Source organism: Camelus bactrianus, chromosome 36 (assembly GCF_048773025.1).
Source record: "Camelus bactrianus isolate YW-2024 breed Bactrian camel chromosome 36, ASM4877302v1, whole genome shotgun sequence".
NCBI classification, from domain to species: Eukaryota; Metazoa; Chordata; class Mammalia; order Artiodactyla; family Camelidae; genus Camelus; species Camelus bactrianus.
Genome location: NC_133574.1, coordinates 3,932,728 through 3,958,371, shown reverse-complemented (window position 1 = coordinate 3,958,371; position 25,644 = coordinate 3,932,728). Strand labels below are relative to the sequence as shown.

The 25,644-nt window shown below is 50.0% G+C and overlaps 2 protein-coding genes across 4 annotated transcripts in view; one reads left to right on the top strand and one right to left on the bottom strand.

Moving 5' to 3' along the window:
* The window catches only part of VOPP1 (VOPP1 WW domain binding protein), a 94,012-nt gene extending 74,797 nt beyond the window's left edge, over positions 1 to 19,215 (top strand). Inside the window, exons 4-5 of the mRNA XM_074358553.1 lie at positions 995 to 1,131; positions 16,844 to 19,215. Of these exons, the coding sequence (XP_074214654.1) occupies positions 995 to 1,131; positions 16,844 to 17,034 (328 nt within the window). The 3' untranslated portion in view covers positions 17,035 to 19,215. The remainder of the gene's footprint in view (positions 1 to 994; positions 1,132 to 16,843) is intronic.
* The window catches only part of LANCL2 (LanC like glutathione S-transferase 2), a 99,075-nt gene that overhangs the window by 7,171 nt on the left and 66,260 nt on the right, over positions 1 to 25,644 (bottom strand). The window lies entirely within an intron of this gene.

Below are 25,644 nucleotides of genomic sequence, written 5' to 3'. Positions count from 1 at the left end.
TTTATCTATTAAATCAGCTTTTTTATTGATCGTGAGTGTTTTCTCCTGTAGTTCCTCTGTAATTAAGATGTGCCCTAGAAAGGACACCTCTTACGTGTTCTTTGTGGGTGGCCGTATGACAGTGGGGACACGACTGCTGGGACGGAGCGCCTGCTTACTCTTCTTGCGGTGCAGAAAACTGGGGGAAGCAGACAGCGAGGACCAGCAGCAGTGTTCAAACAGGACTGAGAAGGGACCTCCTGCTTTGACTAAGGTGGAGGTGAGGTCAGAGCCACGGACAGGAAAGTCATTGCCCCAAGCCTTTGAAGCCAGGAGCCATTGGGATGTGCTTGAGACAGAGAGCGCACTTTAGAGAGCTCGGTGGGGGTGGCCGTGGTCCAGGGGCACCCAGAGCTGGGCAGGCCACGTGACACCTCCACCGGGAAATGTCCGCGGGGAGAGGGGCCAGGACAGGGGTTTGGGACCTGCATCTCTCGCCTCAGCCTGAGCTCGGCATGTGCTCTTGAGGTGGGAAGCCCCAGGAAAAGACTGGCAGGACCCCCAGGCAGGGCCACTACTTTCCTGCCAGCGCCATCCGGTTCCCTAGCCCGGCGGCATTATCTCGCTTTTGTGCTTCTGTAAAACGGCTTGTTTCTAGGAAAGCAGAACTCACCTCTAAGATCCTATTGGTTCCCAGAGCTCACTCCTGATTGGTCCGCTTCTAACACCTTATTTGCATAAAGCTCACTCCTGATTGGTCCATTTCTAACACCTTATTTGCATGTGATGTTGCCAAATGTTGCAAAATCTTGATTGGCAGCCTATAAAAGCCTGTGTAAACCTACAGACAGGGTCCAGAGCTTGGAGTGTTAACTCCTCTGGGCCCGCCGGTGTGATGAACCTGAGTTCTCCAACCCCCGAGGGCTGCTTGGTCTGTCGCCCGGACCCAGGCTGCTGTCACCACTGAGCTGTCACTCTGAGCTGTAACGCGCTTTGCTGTGTCATTTCGTCCCAGGTTCCTCCTCATGATGGGCGTGCTCTTCTGCTGCGGAGCCGGCTTCTTCATCCGGAGACGCATGTACCCCCCGCCGCTGATCGAGGAGCCCGCGTTCAACGTGTCCTACACCAGGCAGCCCGCGAGCTCCACTCCAGGTCAGCCACGCCGCCGTCCTTGTCTCTCCTCCCTGCGCTTTCCGTGTCCTTCTGCAAGCCTTGGAAAGGGCACTGCCACCGAACATGCTCAGAGGGAAAAAAAATCAGGCCGCATGTGTTCACTTAAGTGCTGGTGGTCAGCCCTCCTGTGCGTTTGTGCCGATAAAAAATGCACCGTCTGTTGTTTTGTGTGTCTGTCACCTCATGTAGTCACCTGATTAGTGGTGCGTCTTTATGCAGTTCATAGGTGCACATTATTTGCATTTTCCTTTAAGATTATTTCATGTATATATTATTATGTAGAAACAGTAATGTGCTTGCCTTTCTTAATGCTTCTGGACTAAATATTAATTACGTTTCTAAATGGTGAAATTACGCTTAGATATTCTGTCCTGGCTGATCATTCACCTTCTTTTGTTCTGCTTTTTATTCATTCATTCATTCAGTGTTTATTGTGCTTTGACTGGTATCCTGAGTACTTACAAATAGCGCTGCTACAGACATTTCTGTACAAGTTACATTTGGTCTGTTCGGGGAACATTACCTAAAGTGGTGTCCCAGGGTCAGAAAGAATTTGTGGTTTCTTAATTCGTATAAAACACTGCTTTAACTACCTAAAACTCAAAGGTACTGTGGTGGGTAAATTCGAGTCTCCCTCGGGACGCAGCCCTGTTCCCTAGCTTAACCGTTTTCCCTTTGGGGACTGAGAGGTGCCAGGGGCTCTGGGGGGCTGGGGGGGAGCCCCCTCCGATGTTCAGAGTTGTTACCATCATTTCAGAAGGTGGGAGGAAATGTTTGGAGATGGATAACTTCATGGCATCTATGTGATGATGGCTTCGTGGCGTATATTTAGTCTCTAAACTCATTAACTTTCAGACATTAAATTTCTTCACCTTTTTGTATGTCCGTCACACCTCAGAAAAGGCATTTTCAAAGGAAAAAGAAAAGCAGGCGGCTGAGGGCGGGAAGAGCTCTCTCCTGCTGTTTAGACACAGAGGTGCGGAGATGTGCCTTTGCTGACCTGTGTCTTAACAGCTTTCTTCCACCAAATTCTCCCCGGGGTTTTTTTTTTTTTTTAAAGATGCATCTTTATTATTTTTTAAAACGTTGCTCAAAAATCTGAATGTGTATTTTGCACAACAGTTACAGAGATTGCTGTACCTTAAGCTTTGACTCAAGGTTAGAACCACGTTTCACACATAAGTAGGTTTTTATTCTTTCATATTTGGAAGTATCTGAATTGTGCCCCAGCGTAGGGTAATGTGAAAATTTTCGGTTAAAATGGGAGGTGAAAGCTAGATTTTATCTGGGTTAATCTGAGTTTTCAGTCCTCTTCGACTGTTTTTCCAAGAAGCAGGCAGCAAATCGGAGAAATGGGTAAAAGACTAATGGATTTCCTCTTCCTTTCCGCCTTCATTACATGGATTTCTAGTGTCCCATGTGGTCACAGATGCAAGATGCCATGTGTCCCTGGCCCACAGTGTCAGGTCTGTGGTTCCTTTCCTGGGCCGCACCATTCTGGTTGAATGTCCTCAGCGTCTCAGTGTTTCCGGACAAGGATGCCACGCACCCCCGTCACCCCCTCTCCCTGTCCCCGTCGTCTCCTTTCTGCATCACAGTGCACCACGCCTAACTGGAATCCTCAGCCCCCCTTATAATAAATAGGTCATCCGATCCTACCTAATCTTATTTCAGACTCTCACCTCACCCCTGATCAATGCCTGCTGAAAGCTTTCCCAGCCACTGGCCTCTGCCAGCCCTTCTCTGTCTCGCATGTTGCCACCAGAAAGTTCTTGGTGGGGAAAAAAGAGCACATAGGTCATGTTCCCCTGCTTAAGGGTCTCCACCAGCTCACTTTGCTCCCAGCAAGTCTAGACTCCTCGGCCAAGGACCCAGGCCCCCGCCACCTCATCCCCCATCCTCACCCTCCCAGTGCCCCGGGGGGGCAGCCTGGCCCCAAGTCCCCCACCTCGCTGGGGCCCCAGCCCCCGCCCTCCCTTTGTCCCAGGTTACTTCCCTTCCTCCTCTTTCTCTCCTGGGTGCTCAGGTGATTTAACCGCACTTATTGTGGTGATTTTTTTTTTTATTGACATTAACATTGGTTTACAACATATCAGTTTCGTGTGTACAACTTTGTATTTCTGCTACTGTGCACCCTAGAGTGTCCTTACCACCAAAAGTTTACTTTCCATCCATCACCATACGGTTGATCGCCTTTACACATTTTGTCTGTCCCCCCTTCACCAAACCCCCCCACCCCCTTAACCACTACTCTGTTCTCTGTATCCGTGTGTTTGGTTTTATATTCTAAAGAAGAGTGAAATCATGTAACCATATTTGTATTTGTCTCTCTCACTTAACTTCTCTTAGCATAATACCCGCTAAATCCCATCTGTGTTGTCACAAATGCCAAGATTTCGTTCTTTTTAATGGCTGAGTAATATTCCATCTCTCTCTCTCTCTCTCTCTCTCTCTCTCTCTCTCTCTCTCTCTCTCTCTTTCACACACACACACACACACACACACACACACACCTTCTTTATCCATTCTTCCATTGATGGACACTTAGGTTGCTTCCATATCTTGGTTGTTGAGAATAATGCTGCTGTGGACATTGGGGTGCATGTATCTTTTTGAATTTGTGTTTTCATGTTCTCTGGAAAAATACCCAGAAGTGGGATTACTGGGTCGTATGGTAGTTCTGTCTTAATTGTTTGAGGAGCTTCCATACTGGTTTCCACAGTGGCTGCACCAGCTTACGTTCCTACTGATAGTGGACAAGGGTTCTGTTTTTCTCCACGTCCTCACCAACCCTTGTTATCTCTTACCTTTTTCACAATAACCACTCTCATAGGTATGAGGTGACATCTCATTGTGGCTTTGACTTGCATTTCCCTCGTGATTATGTGATGTTGAGCATCTTTTCATGTGCCTGTTGGCCATCTGTATATCCTCTTTGGAAAAATGTCTTTTCAGATCTTCTGCCCACTATTCAGTAAGGTTGCTTGTTTTTTGTTGTTGTTGAGTTGTATGAATTCTTTATATATTTTGGCTACTAACCTCTTATCAAATTTATGGTTTGCAAATATTTCTCCAATTCAGAAGGTTTCCTTATTCTTTTTACTTTAACCATTTTTAAAATTCATTTATGTATTTATTTTACAATATTGTATTTTTTAAATTGAAGTATAGCTGACGTACAATATTATATGTTGCAGGTACACAGTATAATGATTCACAAATTTTTTAAGGTTATACTCCATTTATAGTTATTACAAAATATTGCCTATATTCCTCATGTTGCACAATACATCCTTTTTGCTTATTTTATACCTGAGTTGGCACCTCTTAATCCCCCACCCTCATCTGGCCCCTCCCTCGTCCCTCTCCCCACTGGTCACCACTAGTTCCTTCTCTACATCTGTGAGTCTGTTTCTTTTCTGTTACATTCACTGGTTTGTTGTATATTTTTAGATTCCGCATGTAAGCAATATCTTACAGTATTTGTCTTTCTCTGTCTGACTTACTTCACTTAGCATAAATGCTAAATCCATCCATGCTGTGCCCCAGAAACTAATACTTTTTAAATCAGCTATATTTCAATTAAAAAACAAACAAACAACAACGCATTTAAAATATGAGCAGAAGAACTGAACAGACATTTTTCCAAAAGAGGAAAGGCAGATGGCCCACAGGACACCTCTCACCTGTCAGAATGGCCATCACCAAAAAGAACACAAATAGATGTTGGCAAGGATGTGGAGAAAAGGGAACCCCTGTACACTGATGGTGGGAATGTAAATTGGTGCAGCCACTGTGGGAAACAACCCGGAGGGTTCTCAAAAACCCCAAAATAGAACCACCGCATGGCCCAGCAATCCCACTCCTGGGAATCTATGCAAGAAAAAACTGAAACATTAATTCAAAAAGATACATACACCCCACTATTAACAGCAGCGCTATTTACAGTTGCCAAGACATGGAAGCAACCTCAGTGCACACACCAACAGATGCAGGGACAAAGAATATGTAGCATGCATACGTAATAGAGCGTAACTCACCCACAAAAAAGAAGGATATTTTGCCATTCGCAGCCCTTCATTCACTTTTTTTTTTTTTCACTTCAAAAACCAGAATTTTTTAACTGGCATAAACATTTCCATTGCATCAAAAACAACAAAATACCTAGAAATAAACTTAACCAAGGAGGTTCCCTATACTCTGAAAGCTGTAAAACGTTGATGAAGGAAATTGAACATGATACAAAGAAATGGAAAGATATCTTGTGCTTTTGGATTGGAAGAATCAACATTATCAAAATGACCACAGTACCCAAAGCGATACACAGATCCAGTGCAACCCCCGTCGAAACACCCACGACATTTTTCACAGAACTAGAACAAACAATTCCAGATTTTATATGGAACCATAAAACATTGCAAATTGCCAAAGCAATCTTTTGTAGGTCTTTTCTTCTTTTTGTTCTCTTATGGTGTGATGACTAGAGAAGTTCCTTTAATATTTGCTGTAAAGCTGGTTTGGTGGCGCTGAAACCTTTTAACTCTTGTTTATCTGAGAAGCTTTTGATTTCTCCATCAAATCTGAGCGACAGCCTTGTTAGATAGAGTGTTCTTGGTTGTAAGTTTTTCCCTTTCATCGCTTTAAATATATCATGCCACTCCCTTCTGGTCTATAGAGTTTCTGCTGAAAAATCCGCTGATAACCTTGTGGAAATTCCCTTGGATGTTATCTGTTGCTTTTCTCTTGCTGATTTTAATATTTTCTCCTTACCTTTCATTTTTGTCGATTTGATGACCACGTGCCTTGGCGGGTTCCTCTTTGGGTTGATTCTGTGTGCTGCTGTCTGCACTTCCAGGACTTGGGTGACTGTTTCCTTTCCCACGATGGGGAAGTTTTCAGTTACTACCTCCAAAAATTTTCTCAGGTCCTCTCTCTCTCTCGCTTCTCTCTGGGACCCCTATAATGTGAATATGAGTGTCCTTCATGTTGTCCCAGAGCTCTCTTAAACTATCCTCATTCCTTTTCATTCTTTCTTATTTTTTTCTGGTCCGCAGTAGTGATTTCCACGAATCTGTCTTCTAGCTCACTGATCCGTTCTTCTGCCTCGTTAGTCTATTCTTGGTTCCTTCTAGTGCGTTATTCATTTCAGTGATTTTATTCAACTCTTGTATTTTCCAACTCTTTGCTAAAAACTTCACTCTGTGCATCTATACTTCTCTTGAGTTCTCTGAACATCTTGGCCATCATTACCTTAAACTCTTTCTCAGATAAGTTGCCTCTCTCCTCATCACTCATTTTTCCTTCTGGGGTTTTATCTTGTGCCTTGACCTGGGAGATAGTCCTTTGCCACCTCATATCGTCTGTCTTTCTATTTGTATTTTTAGGTAGGTTAATTACATTTCTCGACCTTGGAGAGGTGGCCCTCTGTGGGAGACGTCCTGTGTGTCCCAGCAGTGCACTCTTCTCTTGTCCCCCAAGAGCCAGGTCCCAGTGTAGAGTCTGGCTTGTGTTTGTGGACTCCTTCCACAGGCTTTGGGGTCGTTGTTTTCTTATTCCTAGTTTCTGCCACCTGGTGGGTGAGGCTGGACTAGAGGCTTATGCAGGGTTCCTGGCAGGAGGAGCCTGCCCACTGCTGGGAGAGGCTTGTTCCTGGAACTCTGGTGGGTAGGGCCGTGTCTTGAGGCTTCCCGGCATTTAAGCCTACAGGCTGTTGGGTGGGGCTGGGTCTTGGTGCTAATGAGCCAATCGAGATATCAGCCTCCGGGAAAGCTCGGGTAGCTGAACACTCCCAGAATGTCCACCCCCGGCTTTTATGTCCCCTGGGTGAGCCGCAGCCCTCCCCTGCCTCCCCAGAGATTCTCCAAAACCAGCCGGCAGGCCTGGCCCAGGTTCCTAGAAAATCACTGCTTCTGCCCTTGGACCTGGCACACGTGAGATTCGGTGTACGCTTCCCAAGACAGCGAAGCCCCTGTTTCGCCCAGTCTTGTGGGGCTCCTGGAGTTAAGCCCCACTGGCCTTCAAAACCAGATGTCCGGGGGGTCTCCTCCTCCCAGTGCTGGAACCCCGGGCTGGGGAGCCTGACCTGGGGCTCAGAGCTCTCACTTGCGGGAGGGCCTCTGCGACTTAATTGTTCTTCAGCTTGTGGGCCACCCGCCCGGTGGGGCAGGGGACCCAACCCCAACCACAGCGTGATCACGCCCCTCCTCCCGCCCTGCTGTGGTTCCCCCTTTGTGTTTCCAGCTGGAGAAGATCTTTTTGGCTAGGTTCCAGTCTTTTTTATCTTCCATGGTGGTTTAGCTTTCAGTTGTGGTGTTGCTGTAGTCGTGAGGAGAGACGAGCTTGTGGTCCTGCCACTCCGCCATCTTGACCAGAAACCTTGCTTTATTGTTTTGATGATGGTTTCCTTCACTGTGAAAAGCTTTTTGGTGCGATCTTGTCCCATTTGTTTATCTTTGCTTCTGTTTCCTTTGCCTGAGGACACATGTCCGAAAAAGATAATGCTGTGTTCTCTTCTAGAATTTTTATGTTTCCAGGTCTTACATCCAAGCCTTTAATCCATATTAATTTGTGTGCGTGGTATATGGTAGTGTCTGGTCTGACCCTTCTGCATGTGGCTTTTCAGTTTTTCCCAACTCTATTTGTTGAAGAGACTACGCTTTCTTCATGGTATGTTTTTTTGCTTCTTTCTTGTAAATGAGGCATTCATATATGTGTGAGGTTACTTCTGGACTCTCAGTTCTGTTCCATTGATATGTGTGTCTGTTTTTATGCCAAGACCATGCTGTTTGTATTACAATAGCTTTGTAGTATCGTTTGAAATCAGGGTGTGTTCCCTCCAGCTTAGTTCGTTTTTCTCGCGGATGCTTTGGCTATTTGTGGTTCCATGTAAATTTTAGAATACTCTGTTGTATTTCTGCAAAAAGTGTCATTGGAATTCTGATCGTGATTGCATTGAATCTGTAGATTGCTTTAGGTAATATGGACATTTTAACAACGTTAATCCTTCTATAATCCATGAGTGTGCAATACCTTGCAATTTCTTTGCATCATCCTTAATTTCTTTCTCAATGTCTTACAGTTTTTCCGTGTGCAGGCCTTCACCTCCTTGGTTAAATGTATTCCTAAGTATTTTTTTTGTTGCGTGTATAAATGGGGTTGTTCTCTTGGTTTCTTTTTGCTAGCTCATTGTGTATAGAAAAAACAGATTTTCCTATATTGATTTTTGCACCCTGCCAGTTTACTGTGCTTATTATTTCTAATAGGTTTTTTTGTTTGTTTGTTTGTTTTGTTTTGTTTTTTTTTGCTGGTATCTTTAGGGTTTTCTCTGTATCGTGGTGAGTTTTAACCCCTTATGTATACTTCGGGCCAAGTGCATCGGCAGGACTGTCCGCTTAGGGTAGGGATTTGCTGTGGCCACACTGGGGGCCTCATTGGATGCATACTGACTGCACACCTGCTAAGATGCTGCAGGTGTGTGGCGTGCAGCCTGGGTCCCAGCCCTCACTCACCCCCTTGTGCGCTGCGTGGTTTACACAACCAGATGTGGGAGCGCTGTGTAGTTGCACAGTAACTCTCTAGTCACCAACTGTGATGAGAACGGATGGAAGGGTCTGAAGAATACTTAAGAATGGTTAAGTGGGAGTGAGGGCGGGCGGAGCGTGAGATGGAGAAGCCGCCAGCGCGGCTCCGGTGGTCGTCCTTTGCCACCAGCCTTTCGCACACCTGCCCCCCGAGACTCCTGAGCTGCGGGGTCCGAACCGCTGCTCTGGTGCCCGCAGCCACAGCGTAAAACTGCAGGATGCTCGTGAAGGGTGGAGAAATGTAGGGACTATACTGAGTCTCTGGAAACAGTGGAGACAGGAGGTGTTACCGAGTCCAAACCTGTTCTGCTCGCCGCACGACAGGCCAATAAATCAGGAGACAAGGTGTTGGGGCAAGGAATTGTGACTTTATTTGGAAAGCCAGCAGACCGACAGGATGGCGGACTGATGTCTTAGAGAACCATCTTCCCCAAGTCAGAATTCAGGCTCCTTTTATACTAAAAGGGGAGGGGGCGTGGTTGGCTGTTGCAAACTTCTGGATGCAGGAATCCTTTGTTCTTGTAGTTGTGCACGTGCGTCAGGCCATGGTTCCCCTGCAAACCTCCAACAAAACAAATGTTATTTTCTATTCTGCAACTTGTTATCTTTATATGAGTGCGAAGGTGTTAATACCCTTAAAGGGCAGAGCCTTGAGAATGGGCTCTCCTGTCTGTTTCAGGCTAAAGGCAACGCTGTTTCACAAAAGGAGCAGAGCCAGCAAGACTGAGCCCAGAAAACAGGGCACAGGGTTAAAGCCAAAGGAACAGATCTCATGGAGTCAGATTTGTCCTTTTCTAGTACAAAGCTGCTGGTCGGAGGTCGGGGCCGAGATCCAGCTCAGCTGGGCCTCTGCAGGGAAGGCCGAGTGGGAGGAGTGGGGAGGAGCGTGGCCTGGGGACCAAGAAGAGGCGCCTGGACCGGGCAGTAGGAGGCCTGAGGTCCGTGGGCTGGGGCGGGCCCTGTCTCTCCTGAGCCTCTGCACCTTATCTGCAAAATGAAATTGCATGAAGAAGAGCGGTTCTCAGTATAGCGAGTCTATACAGAGGTGGCCGCCACGTAACTGGAGAAGGTCCGAGGTCCCCGAGTGACGCAGACCCCCAGTCCTCCCTGCCGTGAGCTGGAGGCCCATGGACACGGCCCCCTGGGGAAAGAGGAACGACCTACCCTGTCCCCTCTGTCCCCCTGGGCAGCCGCACTGCGTCCACGCAGGAGGAGGGTCAGAGGAACAGTGCTGAGTGCCCTTTAAGAACTTGCAGAAGCGGGTGGTGAGTGAAGGGGAAGGGGTCCTGAGGGATCAGACTTCCACTTAGAAGATGCGTAAGGTCCTGGGGCTGTCATGTGAGCTTGGTGACTGTCGGTAACTGTATTTGAAAGCTGCCAAGAGAGTAGATCTTAAAAGTTCTCATCACGAGGAAAGAATGCAGAACTGCGAGGTGATGGACGATAACTCACTGGGGTGATTATTTCGCAATATGGTTGTATATTCAATCATTGCGCCATCTACATCTTCTATTTGTCCAGTGTTCTGTGTCAGTTATAGCTCAATAAAAGTGGAAATAAAAAAGAACTCTTAGAAGAGTGGGATGAATGTAAAACCGCGTTTACAGCACGGCTGCGGGGCTGGAGGAGCGTGGGGCTGGGCTTCAGGGAGATCTGAGCAGGGCCTCGCCGACCTTGTGCCCTGGACGCTGGTGTTGGGGACGGTTCCCGGGACACAAAGGAAAAGATAATAATGTTACGGTCTCTCTTTGTGGGATAGCGTGTGGCTCTCCAGCTGACAGTCTAGATCAAGGCCCTGTAACTGTGGCAGGATAAATGTGAAGCTGTTATTTAGGGAAGTGGCGTGTGCTGTGCGCTCGCACAGGTGCACGGAAGTGCGAGAGGACAGGAGGAGTGACAGCTGTGCTGTTAATGTGACTTTAAATTGTCTTTGAAATTGGCTAACTGTAATGTGGCTAATCCTCATTAAAAAAAAAAATAAGTGAAACGAAAGTAGGATTGTTCCCATTGGGAGATACACTGTAATTCCTTTCCACCAGTGCATTTCCAGGGAGTTTGTTGACTGACTTTCTGACGGATCCTATACTAACCCTGTCAATCTGCAGTAACAGTAGTGGCCTGGATAAATGATGCCAAGTGCAGGAAAACGGAAATGGTAGGGAGTGTGTTTTGACAGTTTAATTACCCTCCAAATCAGAGCTGAAACACAAACGGGGCTGCTTCAGCCGTGAGGACAAGCTTCTGTCTGCCTGTTCCCGTGGGAGGTGAGGGCCCCAGTGCTCACGTGTGTCTTGGCAGAATTTCAGCTGGATAATCTCTACAAGCTGTGACAGCTCAGCCTGAAAGACCAGGTACCTGATACAGATACGGCTTTCCCTTCCATCCTCCCCCTCCTCCCAAAGAAACAGTAAAAGAAGGGCCTTCTGTGTTGTGGGTAAGCCTTGCCAGAGCAGACACGCGGGGTTGGGACTGCTGGCTCCCTTCCTGGGGCCGACCCGTGTGACCAGTCTTTCGTATCTTTCAAGAAATGATCCATGACTTTTCTGACATGTATATAAGAAAGGAAGTCGTTTTGATACTGATAAAAATAACTTTGCACAGTGAGCTACAACTCTAGTCCTGTGTTGAATAACGTCAAAGTATACAGAACGGGAACTCAGGAGAGGAAAATACATGGAAACTGTAGACATGTCAGTGCATCATTATTAATCTGATCAAAATATAACGTGGCGTATTTAGACGAATGTATCAAATTTTACACTACGAAGAAAAGTTGAATCAGTCTGCAAAAGCAGAAATCCTACGCTGTGGGGGTCCAGACCAGGATGCTCTGGGCCCCACTCCTAACCTCACGTCCCTCTAGCACATCTTGGGGAAGTGACTCCATTTCTCTAAGCCTGAAGCACCTGACCCATGACACACTTTCTTGGTGGTAAAGGCTGCTGCCAATATTCCTGAAATGTGTCATTTTAAGAAATCTGTAAAGGAGCAAATGAGTCATCTGCACGCACTTGGAAGTGAAGGACTCCCCCCTGCATTAGTCATTGAGCGAATGAAGGCTAGGAGTGAGGGAGGACCGGGCTCCCCGCCCTCACTCCAGACCTGCTCGCCCATCTCTGCTGTTCCCACCCGCTGCCCCCGCTGTCCTGGTCCCCCTCGTCCCACGCCTGCTGCACTCTGCCCTTCTGATTTTCTGAAAACCTCCAGGCTGCCACGTTGGTGGCTTCAGCACTGTGGTTTCTTCCACCTGAAAGGCCCGTTCTCCATCTGTACCCACGTCCTCGTGTACCCATGGCTGCTCCCCCATCACCTGCTGCCCGTGTACACACGGCCTCCCCGTGTACACGTGCTGCTCCTCCATCATTATCATCAATAATATACGATATATTCTTGTTTCACCTTGCTTGTTGTCTCTCTTAGCTGGAAGTAACTTAAGGACTTGAGATTTTCTGTTTTTGCTACTGCTGTATCCTGAGTGCCCATAACAGCGCTGGATGATTGTCAGAATTCAATGTTTGTTTAATATACAAGTGAATGAAGTATCTGTGAAAAATTAATACAAAACCATATGCAATGCACATGAGCTGATATTTAGGTAAATTCATAGCCGCCTTCTTTGTTAAAAATTTAAAATAAGAGAGAAAATGAACTGACCTCTCCTTAAAAGAGGTTAAGAAATAAATAAAATAAATTCACCGAAAGCAGTGAGAAATACGTAGTAAATAAAAATATAAGTTAATTACATAAAATGGAAAAACTGGTTTTCAAGGCTAAAAGTTAGTGCCTGGTAAAAAGCAATAAAAGTAAATAATATTGCCACTTCCACCCCCTGATAAATCTAATCAATAAAGCAGGGTAAAGATAAAATCATAAATCAAAACATGACATATCCATTAGAGATTTAAAATTACACAAAGTATTCCTGAAATGGACAATCTTGGTCAGACGGGAAAGTCTACATTATCAAAGATGCATTAGAATATTGAACATTTCAGTGGTCCCAAAAGCAAATGAGTTTGAGGACATTTTCAAGGAATTAGCTTTCAGAATGGCTCCAAATTCATATGGTATCACTGAGACTTTTAAGAAACAGTTCATTTCAATGCAGCATAAATTAGTACGAAGTATAGAAAGTTATGGAAATCTACCTCATTTTTTGTAAAGCTACTGCAACTTGGAAACAAACACTAAACTAAAATCATATTGAATCATGTTTAATGAGCATAAATGCAAAAATCCTGGGAAACTGAATTGAATCATATGTCAAAGAAACTGCCATGACCAAGCATTGGTCTTCCTACCACGAGAGGAGCTGTTAACATTGTACATTATGTCAGAAAGCAATTATTGGCAGAGGAATCTGGGAAGACGGTGGCATGGGAAGTTCAAGGCTTCTCCCCCCTCACCTCGACAAAAATGGCACCGGCAGAATCTGTCTGATGTAACTGTTCTGGAACTTGGAGGCTGTTCAAGACTTGCAACTTCCAGGGTAAGGTCTGGAGGGCAGACTGCACTTAACTTTGGTCAGAGTCAGCTCGTGGCACAGTAACACCCCTCCCTCACCCCAGGCCACAAAGGTTTTTCAGTTTTACAAGGTGAAGGAAGTTATGGGGATGCATCACAGTGATGGGTTGCACAGGGAGGTAAATGCATTTAATTCCACTAAATTGCATACTTAAAAATGGTTAGGGTGTTTATTTTTTAATTTTATGTTATATGTATTTTGCAGTAACAAAAATGTAAAAAAAAAAAAAAGGCAACAAATATCTCAGTAAATGCTGAAGAAGCTGTTGATGAAATTTTATATCTAACGTTCCTTACCACAACTCTTTCAAAACTAGTAAGGTAGGGGGGAGGGTATAGGTCAAGTGGCAGAGCGCACGCTTAGCATGCACAAAGTCCTGGGTTCAATCCCCAGTGCCTCCTCCAAAATTAAATAAACCTAATTACCTCCCCCTGCCAAAAAATAAATAAAATAAAATAAAATAAAATATTTAAAAATAGTAGAAAAAAATTTTAAAAACAAACAAAAAAAAAACAGTAAGGAAGGTGCTATGAACTAGTAATGTAACTAGCAATGTAGGTCTTTTTCTTGATATAATAAGGCTTACAGTGTATGTTCCTTGAACGTCTTTGAAGGCAAGGACCAAGTCCTCAGTGATATACCTTAGTGATACCTCAATGATAAATCAATAATGAACTATGAGAAAGAGAAGTTAAAAAAACAACCTCATTTCCGATTGTCTCAAAAAGAATAAAATGCCTAGGAATAAATTTAACCAAGGAAGTGGAAGACATATACGACAAACTGTAAGACACTGACGAAAGAAACCGAAGAAGACACAAATAAGGGAAAAGGTATTCCATGTTAATGTTTTGGGAGAATTAATGTTGTTAAACCGTCTGCACTGCCCAAAGCAGTCTACAGATTCAGTGCAACTCCTGTCAAAATTCCAGTGGCCGTTTTCACAGAACTGGAACCAGTAATTCTAAAAGATTCCAAATTGCCAAAACAATCTTCAGAAAAAGGAACCAAGCTGGAGTTAATGTGGTCCCTGATTTCAAACCATACTGCATATCTATAGTAATCAAAATGTTCACAGCAGCACTATTTACAACAGCCAAGATATGGAAACAGCCTAAATGTCCATCAACAGATAACTGGATAAAGAAGCTGTGGTATATTTATATGATGGAATACTACGCAGCCATGAAAAAGAATGAAAAATTTTCTATTTGTAACAACATGGTTGGACTCAGAGGGTATTATGCTAAGCGAACTAAGCCAGACAGAGAAAGACAAATGCTGTCTGTCATCACTGGTGTGGGGAATCTGAAAAATAAAATGAATGAATATAACAAAGCAGAAATAGACTCACAGATAGAGAACAAACTAATGGTTAGTTGGTGGGGAGAGGGAGGAGGGAGGGTTAAGACAGTGGTTGGGAATTAAGAGACACAACCACTATGTGTAAAATAAATGTGCCACCAGGAGGAAACATAGCCATTATTCTGTAATAACTTTAAATGGACTATAACCCATAGAAATTTTGAATCAGCATTGTACACCTGAAAATAACATCATAAATCAACTATACTTCCATTTTAAAATTTCTAAATTAAATTAGATTTAAAAAATACATATGCCCCCAACCTGTGCCCTTTAGAGCCACCACCTGTCGCCTCTCTGGTCGTCAGCCCTTCCCCCCGAGTGGCTGCTGTCCCGGCAGCTGGGCGTCTGTGCGGGCTTGGCGGGCACAGCCTGATGTCCTCAAGCCACCGAGGCCCCACGTCGTATCCTGCGTGGCTCTTGTCCTGACCACTCCTCGGCCTCGCGGGCTGCCAGCCCCTCCCCCTCCCTGAACTGGCCCTCTCCCTCTGGGATGTGCCGCGGCTCCTGCCTCAGTGGTCCCCGCTTCCCCCCAGCCTCCTTTCCTTCTCCTCCCCCTCCGTGCTTTGCGTTTCTCCTGCCCTGAGTGTGGTCTCGGCTGCACCCCCCCCGACCACCCCCCGTCCCCACACGCCCTTCCAGGGCCGGGCTGCCGCGGGCCCTGCCCTTCCGCCCGTCCCCTCTCGTGCTTGCTGGTCCCCTGTCCTTCGGTGACACCTCTGGGTTCCCTTCCCCATCCCCCCCATTTCCTCTCTCATATTCCAAGGCTTCCATTGTGTCTCCCCTGGACCCTTCCAGTAGCCTCGTGTTAATCTTGAACTTTTAATTTATATAAAATAGAACGGGATCCAGAGATACATAAAGTGTCACCTCCGCCCTTGAGAAGCTCCTGGCCGTGGCGGCCACAGGCCCGCAGACACACACGTCCCCGGCAGCCGGCCCGAGGCCCCGGTGGGAGCAGATGCCGTCTGCTGGCCACACGGGCGTGGGGTGAGGCGGGGGCTGCCCGCTCCCCTCCCGGCACCCTGGGTGCTTTTCTGGCCTGAGGTTTCCCTTCCACCCTCTCTCTCCCTCAGCACGTTCGTGGATTTCCGAGATGTGACTTGTGTCAGGTCTGAGACGCCTTGCACACCTTGGCAGGCGTCCTTCCAGGAATCTGACCTTTATTCAGTTAAACTGTGGCAGAGGGAGACTTACACACACACACACACACACACACCCAGAGGCCCTAAGCAACAGACATGCAGAAACTTCTCTGGTGCGCGAGTGCCCCCGGGAATAAATGAGACCTAATTCAGGTACATCGATCTCACGCATGAACTCGGCCCAGCCCACCTAAGCCCAGAGCCCCCAGTTTCTTTCCTTGATTCTTTCTGTATTGGCCGGTATTCTGTGGTGTTGCGAGCATGATCAGAGTAAGCAGATATAAGAAGCAGGCTGCAGAACAGCCCCTGACATACTTCTGCCGTTAAAATGAGAGTTGGGGCTAGATTTGGGGCAGGGTGACCAGACTGTTTCCTCTCGTCACCGGCTGGGCTCTGTGGACCCCGGTGCCTGCACCCTGGCCTGCGGCAGGGGTCGGTCCGCATCCTGCAGCCTCTCCCCGGGACAAGAGCATCTTCCTTCTGCAGCGTCCAGGGCAGGCAGACAGTCTGCGGGCGCGTCAACCCGCCCGCCCCGCTGGCATCGGGCCCCATAGGCTGTCTCCCTGCCTGGGAACTGGGCTCGCCTGGAGGACAGGTAATCCGCCCTGAGCACCTGCTACCCCAGCAGGTGGGGATGGAGATCCTGCCTCAGCAGACTGTTCTCAGAAGGCTCGTGGAGGTTCCGGGGATGATTGCAGCTGAGAGTCAGGAACCCAGGGTCGTCTTAACTGACTGACCTTCCTGTGCCCCGGGTTTCTTGGCTGCAAGTTCTGCGCAGCCCTCTCTGCTGGTGCACCTCCCCAGGTCTCGGCCAAGATGCCCTGGTGTGTCCCTCGGCTGCAGGCTGGCCCCCGCCACCCCTGATCCCGGTGAAGTCCTGTCACCAGGCACCGCCGTGGGGGCCCCGGGTCGCCTTTGCCTGAGCCCAGTGCCCGCCGCGGCTGGGTGCCTCGGCCCCTGACACGCGTCAGCCGAGGGCGCGCCCGGGGCGGTGGTCCCCTCGGCCGCCCGCTGGCGGTGACGGGCGGTGGGACTTTGCCGCTGCACTCACGTGTGTCTGCTTGCCTGTCTTTCAGGGGCCCAGCAGCTGGGGCTGCCCTATTACACCGACCCGGGAGGACCAGGCGTGACTCCTGCGGGGAACCCCGTGGCGATGGCGTTCCAGGTCCAGCCCAGCTCGCCCCAGGGAAGCTCGGCCTACCCGCCGCCCCCCTCCTACTGCAACACGCCCCCACCCCCGTATGAGCAGGTGGTGAAGGACAAGTAGGGGGGCCTCCTGGCGCCTGCCTGTGCGCTGGGCCCGGGAGGCAGGGAGGGCTGTCAGCCCCCCGGTCCCCATCCGCGCTCACTCCCAGGAACGGCCTTGTGAGCCACTAAGGGCGAACTCCTCTGCTATCTTCAAAGCACGCCCAGCCTCCCCTCAAGTTTTCCTCGGAGGACCAGCATCCGAATTCACCCCCCGTCTCCTCTGTTGCTCCTGTTCCCGATGTGATCTGTGCTCCGGCTGCGTGGACGGTCCCGAGGGGTGACACCCTGGGGTCGCCTGCCCAGATCCTCAGGAGAGAGACCAGGCCGGAGGCCCGGCGGGACACGTGCGGCTGAGTGATGCCGGGGGCGGGGGCAGGGCGCCCAGCTCGGGGCTTCCTCCCACCCTGGGAGGCCCTGCGCCTGGCAGGCTGCTCGCTGAAGTCAGCCCCCAACCCCGAGTCACCGTCCCAGCCCCTTGTCCCGTCAGCCTTCCTCTTCAAAAAGCTGTTAGAGATGCAGTGGGTGGAGAAGCGGCCTCTCAGCACCTTTCCATCCCCTCTCACTTGCTAAAGCCGAGGGAGGCCGCCCTGTGCACACCCAGCCCCGGGGAGCATCGCGTCTGGCTGTCCCCGCAGGGAGCTGAGCCAGCGGAATCAGGCCCAGCGGGATGTCTGTAGTTAACCTGAAAATCACTAAGGAAAGTTATTTAAATTCATGGGAAATTGCCCCCGGCCTCATACCGGGTCGTTGCATTTTATGAGTTTTTGGTCTGACCTGGGGAGGAAAAAATTGTGCCCCCCCCCGCCCCATTGTTAGTGGGTCCTTTGAGGTCAGGCTCCGAGTCTTCCCTGGGTGCCAGCCTGCAGCTCTCCGGTCTGTGATGGTGACCAGATGTCTGTGCCCTGACGTCAGGCAGCTCTGATGGTGGGTCTTGCTGGACACTTTCCAAGCAGGCACATTCGGCTGGGAGCCACACTGGCCCTTGGACAGAGGCGTCGTAGGAGCCTGGGTGTCTGACCTCAGCAGGTGTGTGCTGGGCTCTGAACAGGAGGAGTTTGCTAAGAAAAAGAACGCGAAACCCCAGGGCTGCGAAGAGGGATCTCTTCAAAAAGAACGGAATAGATCTCACTGGTGGGCTGATCAAAATGAGAACCAAGATGTGGTTGGAGCCACCAGCCCCGACCCGGGAGCCCCCTCACCCTGGGATCACAGGTTGCCGGGGGCCATCGCTGGGCCGGGGTCCTGCCCCCCTGTGTAGGTAGTAACGCCCGTGGCCGTGGATCTAAACCCAGATTGAGACCTGCCCGGTCAGGTATAGAGGATCAGAGGGCACAGCCAAGACAGGAAGGTCCCTGTGTGGGGGGTGGGGGGGTGGAGGGGGCGCTTTTTGAAATGAACTAACCAGAGCCTGTTGAGAAGTTGTCAGTCACTGAACTTGAGCTGGAGTGGGCGCTGCCTTCGTTCCCACGGCCCCTGGCTTGGTGTCCCTGGTCTATGGGGGACGAGTGAGGAGTCAGGATGGGGCCACCGAGACTTCCCTTTCCTGAGGATGGAGAATCCGGGAGCCTCCCAGGGGCCCCGGAGAGCCTGGACACGGACGCTGCCGCCGGTGTCTCCGACCACCCGCACGTGACCTCTGAGCCCCTGCCCCCACACTCCAGTCCTTGATGGGACGAGACCACAAAGCACAACACTCGCTGTTTACAGCCAAGGGCGGCCCCGTGGCTCCCCGAGTTCCTCCTCCTGCAGGGCGTCCGTTTTGCATTTTCAACATCACTTTCTCCCTTTTACTGTCTTGATAACGAAGCACACGCAGAGCTGTCCCCTGGATTGGATCTTTGCGGCTGGACAGACGCCCACATGCCCGGGACTAAATTCTGTTGATCTTTTTGATAGCACATGATTTTAAGGGACTGGGTGGTGCCGGTGGCACTCACCACTTTTATATTCATGTTTGTGTGAGAGAAATTCTGTGTCCCCTTGACCCTGGCTGAGAACGGTGGGCACCTGTGTGTGGAGAGTCCACTCGCGGCGACATCGCCTGCCCACGGGTCCCTCCGCGCTGTGGGGGGACTGTGCCCACGGCTGGGAGCAGATCTGTGCATGTTTCTCCTCTGCAACTTGGCTCATTTCTCTTTTCTGTTCTTTTGATAGGGTCCTGTTTCCTATGTATGCAGAATAAAAATAAATTTGGCCACGTGCTCTGACTGTTTTGCTGGGGGGGGAGGGGAGGGAGGAAGTTTCAGATAAGGATGTGGGGTGGGTGATGCACCCAATCTCAGGAGAACTGGAAATTACATGCTTTCAAAGAATATAGGGAACTTTTGGTTCACCAACACATTTCTTTAAATCTGGCTAGGGGAAAAATTATCCAGGGTCAGAAGGAAGACACAGGCATGAATTACACAAACTCACAGCGAAGACTGACATTGTTTGTCCGGATGTGCCTTCCACAGGGAGGTGATTTAAAATCCAGCTCTGGTCAGAAACGATCTCTCTCATGGATCCTTTGCTGCTACAATTGGGCTGTTTTAGATGAACCACTAATTGAGATGTTTATAAAGAAGCGTTTTATAATTTGCTGTCTTAAAACGGGACGGGAAATACAGCCAGAGGAGGCCAGGCGGCCCCTGGTGCCAGTTCGCACGCCTGCCCTGGACGCGGCTCCCGGTCCTCGGCCTCCCCCGGTGAAACGGGGCAGGTCGTTTCCAAATCAGAGCTCAAGACTTGAGATGGCAAAGGCGGTGCTCACTTCATCTGTCCCTCCCGAGTTTCACTGAACTCCAAAAAGTCCGTAATAGCTCTCAAGGCAAAAAGAAAAAAGTGCAAGAAGAGGAAGTGTGAGTAATTCCCGAACTAGAACACGGCAGGTGGCGCTGACTGATGGAGCTGGAAATGTGTGGGGGAGGCGGTGGGGAGACCCCAGGCCCCAGCAGGTGAGCGAGCAGCAGTGGCCGTGGGCAGGTGGCTGGGTGGCAGCGTGGCCGGCTGGTGGCTGTTCTGGACGGTGGGGAGGGAGGGCGGGCTCCATCCTGCTCCCATGTCAGCGGGGCGGTGGGCGGTGGGAGTCCGTGCCCCCGAGCCCACATTTTCACAAAGTGGGTGCTCTGCGTGGTGAGGTGCTGGGAGGTGGGCTGTTGGCCGGGCCAGGCATTTTTTAGTGTATCAGCCAGCTAAGGCCTGCATAGTCTGAGCTGCCACAGCCCCCGGAGCTGGGCCAAGATTGCAGGGAGTTTCCAGAAACTCAGAGTCTGGGCGACACCACGACCCAGCCACCAGCACCAGCCGTCCCTCCCTCCCAAGCTTTCTCCGACACCAAAGGAAGGAGGCTCAGCCCAGCTTCCTTCCGACCAGCCTTTCGCCCCCATCGCCCCAGATTCTCCCAGCTAAAATAATCCTTAATAGTCTGAGCTCCCAGCTTGTAATGTTCTTTGAGTGCCGAGGAGGAGAGCACAAAGCAGGTGTGAGGGCAGCCCCTGCAAATGTCGCTGTCCCTTGTGACACCAGGGTGAGCCCTGGGCTCTGGGTCTGCTGTTCGCTGGCTCTGCGTCATCAGGCACGTTATGGACACTCAACAAGCGTTGGAAACCCTGTTCTCCCTCATCCCACGTTCCCCGGAGCAAGAGAGATTGAAGCCAAGTGGGAGACAGACTCCCGCCCGATGCTTTGTCCATCAGGAGATGCATCTTCCGTGCGTTCACCATCTCAGGCCACGAGCGTGTGAAGACGGAAGCCAAGGGGGTCCCGTGCACCCCAACGTCACCGTACTGGCTTGAAATGTTGGCGGGTGCTGCTCAGCAGAGGGCGCTGAGCCAATCAGAGCTCGGATGGAGGACCCTCGCCACCATCTGTCTCCCCACCATTTATTTATGAAGGACGAGATCTGAGTGCCCCAGAACCAGCCACGAATGACAAGCAGTATTTTTTTTTTTTTTTGTCTCATCATATCACTTGTCTGTCCCCCTGGCCACAGCTGTGTCTTGAGATGCTCCTGCTTCAGAGGGGCTGTGCCTGAAGCCTTCCTAAAAACGGCGTGGTGGGCGCAGGGGTGATTTTCGACACAGCCCCCCTCCCCGCAACACCCAAGAAGAAGCTGGAGGGTTCCAGCTGGGTCCTGGCGCATCGCCCCACTAGGAGATGAGCACTGGGACTCCAGCCACGAAGGTCCGGCTCTGCTTCTGGGAGGCAGGACTCCTGTTCCTGCGATGATGGGAGGACGAGGAGGGTCCCGCGGCTTCCTTGCAGCAAAAGCAGGAATGTGGGAGCGCTGCTCGGCAGTCCTGAGGTCCTGAAGCCCCGGGGTCATGGCTGCAGCAGACCCAGTCCATTAATCATTGCACAGATGGAACAGGAGACTTGGCACCCAGCGCGCACCTCCGACAGGTGCCTGGCTCAGCCCTTACCATCACAATCCCTTGTGTTTTTGAGGAAGAAAGGAATTTTTCATCTTGCTTTGCAGTTTACAAGGAGAAATGCTTTTAGGTGTACCTTCTAGACCAAGACTATCCATTAAAAACATAATGTGAACAAAGTATATTAAATGAAAATTAGTTACGTTTTTGAAACGGTGAAATTTATTTTAATAATATTTAACCCAATCTATCAAAATGTTATTTCAACTTGTAGCAATATACGGTGTATCAAGGGATGTTACGTCCTTTTTTCCACAGTCTTCCAAATCCAGCGTGGGTTTCACATTCACGGGCAGGGGCGCCACCTGGAGCTGCTGCATCTCAAGGGCGCGGTCAGTCCACGGCCAGCGGCCACTTCACTGGACGGGGTGGGACGAGAGCCTGAGAAAATCCTCGGCCCTTACGTTCTGGCTGGTTGCTCACAAGACCCAGCGAGGTTAGAAGGAAGTTAACTATAAAAAGGTTGAAGGTCAAGTTCAACCTCACCCGTGACACAGTCTGCAACTTTTAGGGAACCAGCAAATTCTCTACATCAAACATCTGGTACCGCAGATTCTAACAAAACTCGGCCTTAAGGTGACAAGCCACGTCTGGGGAGGCGGCACAGGGGACAGTGGGAGGGTGACAGCATCCTCTGAGGGCAGAGTCGGGCGAGTGGGAGGGCCCTCTGCTCTCCTCCCCTCTTCTCTGAGCTCCCCTGGGGAGATGCCAAGCCCGGGACCCTCCTTCCAGATGTCCCAGCCTCTCACAGAGATGAGGAGGAGCCGGGAGGGTCTGTGCGTCTGGTCCTCAAGCACCAAAAGGCCCCGGTGCCGGGAAAGTGTGGGTCAGTTCTGGGGAGCCCTGGGGAGGTAGGTGCGTGCCTTGCTCGGGTCCACGGGGGTCCCGCAGCGCCGGGATGGCGCTCTGCGCGCGTTGACCTTGGACGCCAGCTCCCTCTTCCCACCTTCTGCTCCCGCTCTCGCCATCCTCCGCTCCCCGCCACCCTGGGTTGAGGTGAAGGCCCGGCTGCGTGCTCGCGCGGGGGCCGGATGGGCACGGAGGGGACCGCGCGCGCACATCGGTGGCCGTGCCGGACGCCCCGCCTCGGTGGCGCACGCCGGGTCCTGGAGAGACGCGACCCCCGAGTTGCTTCCACGACTGGGGTCACAAAGCTCCTATTTCCCCATCGAGAAAGTGGGGCCACAGAGGTGCCCAGGGGTGTGATGCGGGCTGGACAATGATGCACAGGCCAGCCCCACGCTGAGACCTGGCACCCGGGACGCGGCTTCTGGTCCCAGATCACCGGCTAGATGTGGGGGCCAGGACCCCAGGACCCGAGATGGGGGCCGGAGCCCTGGCCCCAACGCCGGCCCCGACTTACCAGGCCCCGCTACCTTCGCAAAGAGGGTGGGGCGGCCCGAGGGCAACTTCCAGGGGGGACCCTGCGTCCCCCTTCTCGGCAAAGTCTCTGCAGGTGTTCTCAACTCAGAATCAAACCCATGCCTTTATTTTTAATGTGACTGCGAAAGTAATACTCTCATTGCAGAACATGCACAGTGTACAGGATGGAAAGCACAAAGCAAAAGGCAAAAAAAAATCGCCCGCGACCCCAGTGCCCCAGGAGTGCAGCTGGACGTGTTTCTGTCGCTTCCTCGGTCCCTTGCTCTGACGCCACCCACCGCGGGATCTTTCGTAGCCCCGTTTTTCTCTAGCATTTCTCCTGGCATTTAAATATTCTCTGGCCCCTTCCCTGCAACGGTTAAACAGCATCTCGGCATAAGGCTGCTCTGCAGTTGATTTATTCCACCCACTCTGATCGAATGTGGGGATCATTCCATTTTTTCAGTTTGAAGCAACAAAGCAGTCCACACACAGCATAACGAGTGTAACTTTTGCATAAGGTGGGTGGGCGGGGTGGGGCCGGGGGCGGGCAGTGGAGGGGGCACCGCAGGGGACCGGTGTCGCCCTGCAACTCCTGCAAAGCCCTTAATGCGCTCCCTCCCTGGCACCTGGAGGCCAGTGGAGGACCCCCCAGGCTGTGGAAGATGGAGACGAGCTCTGGACGACTGCCCGGGGCTCAGAGCGCCTGCAAACCGCAGGATGGTGGCTCCAGTAAAAAAAATCAACCTTTACTGTGGTGTCTCACAGTGTGTTGGCATCCCTGTGGGTGATGCAGACCAAATACAATAGTAAGATGGACACACATCCACACTTAGGACACCGAACTGGGGCCCCTGTGAATCTCTGCCTCGTGGCACCTCCCACCATCACCTATTTTGTATTTACAATAGTCAAGACATGGAAACAGCCTAAATGTCCACCAACAGGTGACTGGATAAAGAAGATGTGGTATATGTATACAATGGAATACTACTCAGCCATGAAAAATGATAAAACAATGCCATTTGCAGAAACATGGATATCCCTGGAGAAAGTCATTCTAAGTGAAGTAAGCCAGAAAGAAAAAGAAAAGTACCATATGAGATCGCTCATATGTGGAATCTCAAAATAAAAGGAGAAGATAAATGAATGTAAATATAAAACAGAAACAGACTCACAGACATAGAATACAGACTTGTGGTTGCCGGGGGGAGGGAGGTGGGAAGGGATAAACTGGGAGTTCGAAATTTGCAGATACTGACTGATATATATAAAATAGATAAACAAGTTCATACTGTAGAGCACAGGGAACTATATTCAATATCTTGTAGTAGCTCACGGTGAAAAAGAATATGAAAATGAATATATGTATGTTCATGTAGGACCGAAGCATTGACACAACATTGTAAACTGACCATAACTCAATTTAAAAAATGTATTATAATAAACGTTCTGTAAGCGGTCCCCTCCCCGGAGAGCTGTGGGCACCAGCAAGCTGCTCTTCTCCTGAACGTCCTTCAGTTCATTATTCAGGTGGCAGCGTCACTGTCTGGGCCACCCCTCCCCTGCTCGCTGAGGACACGCACATCCTACTCTTGCAGTGTTTGAACCCGCCCAGACCCAGGCAGCATCCGAGTCCCCTTCGCTTTCCTCAGTGAGCACGCCTCGCTAGTCACGTGCACTGGAGCACAAGGCATCTCAGCCACTTACTTACTCCCTGGGTGACCCTGGGTGGGGTATTTCACACTCTGAGCATCAGCTTCCTCATCTGACCCATGAGGACAGGAACACCTCCACTGTTGCTTGGTTTATCCAACCCTCATCCCTTCCCTATTTCTTCTCCAGAAGCCAGGAGTGCTACACCGCATGTCCATTTCCCCGGTCTCGCTGTGATAGGGGTCCAGGCTTGGCCAATGACAGATACTACAGAAGTTACTCGGGCCTCTGGGAAAGACTTTTGTCATAAACCAGAGTTGCTGGCACTGCCACGTTCGGGTTCACCCAGTTTGGATCATTGATGTGATGTCTGGCGCTGCAGCAGCTACCCTGTGAGCATGATGGAAAAACCAAGGTGATCGCAGATAGATACCAGCTTTCACAGGGTTGAGCTGCTTAACTGGTGAACCAATTCTAGGTTTCTTATTACCTGAAAAAAATTCATTCCTGTTAAGTAGAGATTTTCTGTAAGTAAGCTTCCTCATTGGGTGGTTGCGAGAATTACGTGAAGCCATTTTTTTAAGAACGAAATACAGTGCTTAACACTGACAACTACTCAATAGAAAGAATTGTGTGGTTATTAGTAGCAGTGTTGGTACCAACCAACCTCAGTTGCCACAGGGTATTTTAACTCTGATACATGAGTGTCTGGGAGTAAGAAGATGCTTGTTGAAGGTCATTGTCTACTTCCAACTAGCATCAGTGACCTTGGGCAAGTCTTGAACCTCTGTGGGCCTCAGTTCCCTCAGCTGTTTATAAAATAACAACAAAGTTCCCTCTCAGCTCTAAAATTCTTTTACTTTTATTTTCCCTAGAAATATTTTCCATCACAGGATGTGGGATCCCGGCGACAGTACCAGAGAAGGATGTGTGTGTGTGGGGGGGGGGGGGTGGCGTGTGACATTGCCAGTTACGCGTGCAGTTTACAAGTCCCTCAGGGCCCCCGGGACTCCCAGCATCCTGGACGCTCTTCCCGGAGCGTGTGTCATGCAGTGTGGAGCCACAAACGTCACCGAAGGAGCAGTCATGCCAAAAATGTCCAACGTGAGTGTCACGGCATTGCGAGCAGTGTTATCCAGCCAATTTTTATGATGAAGGGAACGTCTGCACTGCCCAGTATGGCAGCCCCTGGCTACAGG